General features: G+C 32.0%; 1 protein-coding gene across 4 annotated transcripts in view; it reads left to right on the forward strand.

The window, feature by feature from the left end:
- Positions 1 to 6667, forward strand: part of LOC115210771 (furin) — a 219710-nt gene that overhangs the window by 108186 nt on the left and 104857 nt on the right. For all 4 annotated transcript variants that reach the window (XR_004998783.1, XM_029779490.2, XM_029779491.2 and 1 more), the window contains exon 12: positions 2432 to 2733. Coding sequence is in view for 3 of the 4 variants with exons in the window: in XM_029779490.2 (XP_029635350.1) it covers positions 2432 to 2733 (302 nt within the window). In the remaining variant the exon portion in view is untranslated. The remainder of the gene's footprint in view (positions 1 to 2431; positions 2734 to 6667) is intronic.

The following is a 6667-nucleotide window of genomic DNA, read 5'->3' on the forward strand; positions in this document are numbered from 1 at the left end:
CTTGGTGCTAGCTTCATATATTAAAATGATATGTATTTGTAATTATAGTTAGAATAATGTCCCTTGACTTAGAATGTAACAGGATTTCAGTAACATCTCTTTACATTTTGATAAAGTAATTTAAACAGATGATTTTCTCTATTACATATGTATATTGGGTTCCTTTTTGATGTTATATTTGTTCTAGTTTTCTTTTCTTTTTTTTACATTTCTTTGTTGGCTTCTTATTGTGATGTAAAGCAGATGTTGAATTACAGATTCACTACACAATATATAAATATATATATATATATATATATATATATATATATATATCTCCTTTCCTCTGTTAACTGTTTTCCATAATTTTCTTCAAACATAAATTGTTATTCTAATGCTGTCATTCAGACATTATCAATTTTTCTGCATTCACTTTAAAAAAGAAATATTTTTGAACTTATTCAGTCATTATAAGACTCACATTCCTATTTTGACCTTTTCTTCTTCTCCCTTGTTCACTCTTGAACTGCCATCCCATTCTCGCAAAGTTTTTGACTCTAGTGCCAGTGCTGTAAAGACTTGGATTTTCTCTCCAAATCTGATGAAAGGCACTGTTTCTTCCTCCCACAGGGTTACCCTACATCTTTAGTCAACTCTACACCTCAGCAAGTTTAGACCATTGACAAAGCTTCCTTAGTGGAATATTTTCCACAACTTTCATTGCTTTTTTGCTGTTCCTTTTCTTTCTTCTTTTTTAAACGAGACAAAAATATGACCTCTTTGCTTGAAGCTTCTTCCTCACACTGTAATACACTCCCAGCCACCTTCAAATGTTCTGCCCATTTTGTAGCTACTGTCTCTTTATCTCCAACACCACACCCCGAACTGGCTCTCGTTTAATTCTATGCATTTTAATTTCACCTTTACCAAACTCATATATGTATCCAGTGTAAACTCTCTAACATGTGGCTATATGTAGCATATATGTTTATGTTTAATAGCATATATGAGACTGATCTGAGAAGTGTGCATGGTCGTAAAATTGTGCATATGTATATATATGTATGGATTTGTGTTTACACCTACAGGAAACTGCTGAAGGGGGAGATAATGTAACAAGTGTTGAAAGGAGTGTTAATGTAACAAGTGTTGAAGGGGGTGGTAATGTAACAAGTGTTGAAGGGGGTGGTAATGTAACAAGTGTTGAAGGGGGTGGTAATGTAACGAGTATTGAAGGCGGAGACCATGTAACAAATGCTGAAGGCCGAGACCATGTAACAAGTGCTGAAGGTGGAGGCCATGTAACAAGTGTTTGTAATCATAAACACTTTGCAAATATCCCATGCATGCTGGGTTGAACAAGTATGTTATTTGAGGCATTATTTTACAGCTGGATGTCCTTTAACTGTTTTTCAAGTAAGGGATCACTTATTCTACACGGATTCAAAGATGGGAAGTGATCTGACTTGTTGATAGAGAAAGCTAACAACAATGCATGCTGCATTTTCAACCAAGCAACTGATGTTGTAAACAGACAAACAGTCACATGTGCATGTATACATATATGTATATGCAAGATAACAAGAAAGAGATGTGTGGGTGGAGAGAAAGACATAGTGCATTGGAAGAGTGAGAGATGTTTGGTGATATGGGCAAGTCAATAGGAAGTGGAGTAAAGAGAGAGAGAGGAGAGATAATCTGTAACATAGATGGGTGAGGTGTTCAATTTAAAGTGTGAGTGGGGAGGAACAATATAAGAATGAAAGATGGCTGTCTAGTGAAGTTATTTTGAGAAGAAAGACAACTGGTATCATAGTAAACATGATAAAATATGTACTTCTTACCTTATTGATATACAGCAGGAGACTACTGTAATCAGGCAGGTTACAGAAGGATAGATCAGTGATGGATAATGAGGGGATGGATGGAAGATTTGATGGGGAAATTAGGCAAGGGGTCCATTGAGTGTATGCACATTATGCTTCCAGAACCTTGGTTTTGCCATGATGAGCAGGTCTCCTTGAGCATTACAGATTCCCAGTCAGCCTGATCCTTTATCATCTTCTCCATGAGATTCAAGTTCCTGAGATCAGCATTTATCACTTCATCCCATGTCTTTCTTGGTCTCCCTCTTCCACAAGTCCCATCCATTTTAAGTAATCAGCATTTATACAGCTATCCTCATCCCAATGCATCTATGTGGCCATGACCATACAAATACAATACATATGTCTGTATATTAAACTTTTCTTTTGCATAGTATAATATTTATTCCACTGTTTTCACTACTTCTGTCACCATTTTCTGACTTATAGCATGGTTTATTTCCTAGAATTTTATTGTTTTTACTGTGTATTAGACAACAGCAAGGCTTTGTGTATATATTTTACTGTCTTACAAAAGGATAATTGGTATGTCTAGTCTTGCAATTTTTCATTTGTTTAATTTTCAGAGTTGTCCCTCCAAATAGCAGAGTGACTGCTGCTCTTTATTCTACTGGCTGTGAAGGAAGAAATAACCATGTAAAATATTTAGAACATGTGCAGGCACGTGTTACATTAACATCAGACCGTCGAGGAGAAATACAAATTTTCTTAACTTCACCAATGGGGACAAGATCAACCTTGCTTGCTCGAAGAACCAGAGATACTTCACAAGATGGATTTAGCAATTGGGCTTTCATGACAACACATAATTGGGGAGAGTTTGCCAAAGGAACTTGGATGCTAGAAATTGAGAATGGAGCAAGTGCATGTAAGTTAACCTCATTTTCTTTCTTTTTTTATATCAATCTCCTGCACTAGAATTTTACATCTCAGTCTCCATAGAAAGCTATCCCTACATCAGGTGTCTGAGCAATGTATTTCTAGTTTTTAAACCTAATATAAAGCTTTCAACTTATTTCATATACTGAAGGACAAGAAAGAAATCTTTTTTTTTTGTCTCTCATATAAATTAGGAAAATGATATTTTCATTTATTTTTCTATTGGATTCAGTATATAATAGGTGGGTGTTTTTAAATTCTTAACAGTTTTTAAGGTAGAGTATTTGTGTTTTCAATTTATTTTACTTGTTCTTCGCTTTTAAGGGATGTGTTTTTTCTTTCAAATTATTTTGCTATTTTTCTCTTGCTCGATGAATTTAATATTTTACAAGGCTTGAAAGCTTGTAGTTTTTTATGACTTTTAAAAAATTCTAATAGAATTATTTAGCTTAATATTTTTTTTTTATTTTGAATGTTATAGCTTTCAGCACTTAAGATAAACTATTAAAAAAAAAAAACTGCACCACTAAGAATTAGATTTTAAATTTGCTACATTGATTTTTATTTGTCTGGAAGAAAAATAAATGTTTACTATCAGAATTTAATGTAATTGTTCAATGACAAGGTGCTCAGCCAAGTTTATGCCTTTCAAACTCCAATATAAAACTTAGTTTATTAACTGGAAGTGGGTAATATTTATTGAAATCCAGTTAGGAGTTATTTTTCTGTTGACTAAAATATTTTTGCAATTATTATTTTAATGATAAAATAGAACCTGATTATTTTTAAATCTTAATTCTGTTAAACTCTGTTTTTTTATTTCTATTTTTTATTTTAATATTGGTTTATATTTCAACTGTCAGAGATAGTTTCTAAAAAAAAATTCCATTTTTTTATTTCCACTGTGACCAGTAATGAATGTCTTAAGGCATTGTTGTCTTCTACTATCAAGGAAGAACTTGTCAGTTCCACTATCCATTGTTATTCAAATCTGAATTTTTTTAATAATTAGCTTTTAAATATTTTTAATCATGCAAGCTTTAATTTGTTTGAAAATGTTATGAAGGCTAAATTTCAAATACTTAATTACATTGTTTTGTTTTTTTCTTTTAATTTCATTCTATTTATTATTCTGTCTTCAGTTTGAAACAAATCTATTACCAGAAATTTGACATTAATACTGATATAAATCAGATGTAAAAGTTACGCATTATCTTCTTCTCTATACCATAACAGAATGCTATAAATATTAGTATGACTTCAGTTTCATCTCTTTTGATGAAGCAACTATTTAGAACAGCTTCTTTGTTTAGTTAACCCTTAATATTATATATATATATATATATATAAGATAGATAAATGGTTATATAACATAACTTGTGTCTGCAATAAGTTGTATAACTGCTTGTGATTAATTTAAAGATATACTGCAGACTATCATCAGCTATCTCCAGTATTCAATTGCACTTGCGATATTCAATGCAAAGGTTGCAAACAACCATAGTAGTGAAAGATGGGGAACTTATGTTATAAATTGTGCCCATCAACATTTTTCATATAAACATATATATATATATATATATATATACATACATATATCTGTGTGTGACTGCGTGTGTGGCTATATACGCAGAGTTCATATTTATCCCGACTTAAACATGGATGTTATGTTACAATTAACTAAACTGTAGTAGTTACCATTCAAGAAACTCTCACATTGGCTTTTGATACAAAATGCACTAGTTATTACTAGTCGTAATAAGTTTTATATTTTATATATATATATATATATATGTGGAATTATGTATATATATATATATATATTCTATGCTGGTGGCACATAATAGGGCACCTACTGATCATGGCCATTGCCAGCCACCCCTGGCACCTCTACCGGTGGCACATAAAAAGCACCCACTACAATCATGGAGTGGTTGGCATTCGGAAGGGCATCCAGACTGGAGCCTGGTACAGCCTCCTGGCTTTCCAGACCCGGTCAAACCATCCAACCGATGCTAGCATGGAAAATGGATGTTAAACGATGATCATGATGATAATGATATATATATAGCGCCATATATACATACATATATATATGTATTTATATACATACATATATATATATATATCACCATATATACATATATATAGATAGATGCATATATTTACACACATATATATATTTATAGATACATACATTCACATATATATACACACACACACACACACACACACACACACATATATATATATATATATATTATATATATATATATCACATATATATATACATATATATACATGTGTGTGTATATATATATATATATATATATATATATATAGCCACACCAGGAAATGTATCAGGAAATAAAATATAACAGCCGGACTAGACCTAGGAAAAAAAAAAAAAAATGCGCAACTCCATTGTCTCCCGAGACAGAAAGGATGCCAATACAATATATATATATATATATGCGAGTCGTTGGAGCCTTTTACTTCACAAACTCCAACAGCACAAGGAAGGCGAGAACATGGCACGTTGTTGCTCACGTTGCTGTCACTGGAGCCTCCAAGCACCGACATCTAGGCTCGCGCAGGGCACCTCGAAGCATTGCTTCCGAGGCAGGTCCGCACGTTTGCGACCCCATTTGCACATGTCATCGCGTTTACGCCCATACTCAGGTGTACCAGGCAGCAGGGGACCCGAAAGGTGAAGATCCGTGCCCGGTTGGGATGAAGCCAGTGGAAACACTGGTGGAAGTCCAAAGCGCCTCTGACGTGCAAATCGATTATCGGAACCGGGTGTAGGGATGAAAGACCAATCAAGCCATCTAATAGCTGATTCCCTCCAATGTTTCCCTCAGGGTAGCTGGTGTCATCGGGAGAACGACATGCAATTCCATCCGGAAAAGCGAATGACTGGAGGCCCTGGGGACGTTGATGGCCTCGATCTACTCTCGCACTCAGAGTGGACGAAATAGGCCGCTCCTCTCCTGATAATGATGATAGATATGTATAGATAGAGATATATATAGATATATATATATATGTATATACATATATATATATGTATAGAGAGAGATATATATAGATATATATATATGTATATACATATTAGATATTTATATATGTTTATACATATATATATATATGTATAGAGAGAGATATATATAGATATGTATACAGATATATATATATATATGTATATACACACATATATATATATGTATATACACACACACATATATATATATATGTAGATAGATAGATATATACATATATATATATAGATAGATATATATATATACGTATATAGATAGATATATATATACGTATATAGATAGATAGATATATATATATATGTATATACGTATATAGATAGATATATATATACGTATATAGATAGATATATATATATACGTATATAGATAGATATATATATACGTATATAGATAGATATATATAATATATACGTATATATATATATATATATATATATATACGTATATATATATATATATAATATACGTATATATATTATATACGTATATATATATATATATACGTATATATATATATATATATACGTATATATATATATATACATATATAAATATATAGATAGATATATGTATATACATATATCTATGCACATCTAGATATATGTACTGTAAATCCTCGAGTATAACCGCATTTTTTTCCAAAAATTTAAAGGTCAAATTCCCTAGTGCGTACTATATACGAGGTTAAAAATGAAAAATATTTTCTAAGCAATGTCTGAGTCTCTATTTGCTATCCAGCAATGTATATTCAGACGCATTTTGTGATGTTGGGCACGAAAATACCTGAAGGTAAGCCCTGAAAGCAATGAAGGCATAAAAGAATCATCCATAACTTGCAGTAAGCAACATATATTAAAATAA

This window comes from Octopus sinensis, linkage group LG4 (genome assembly GCF_006345805.1).
Source record: "Octopus sinensis linkage group LG4, ASM634580v1, whole genome shotgun sequence".
Taxonomy (NCBI): Eukaryota; Metazoa; Mollusca; class Cephalopoda; order Octopoda; family Octopodidae; genus Octopus; species Octopus sinensis.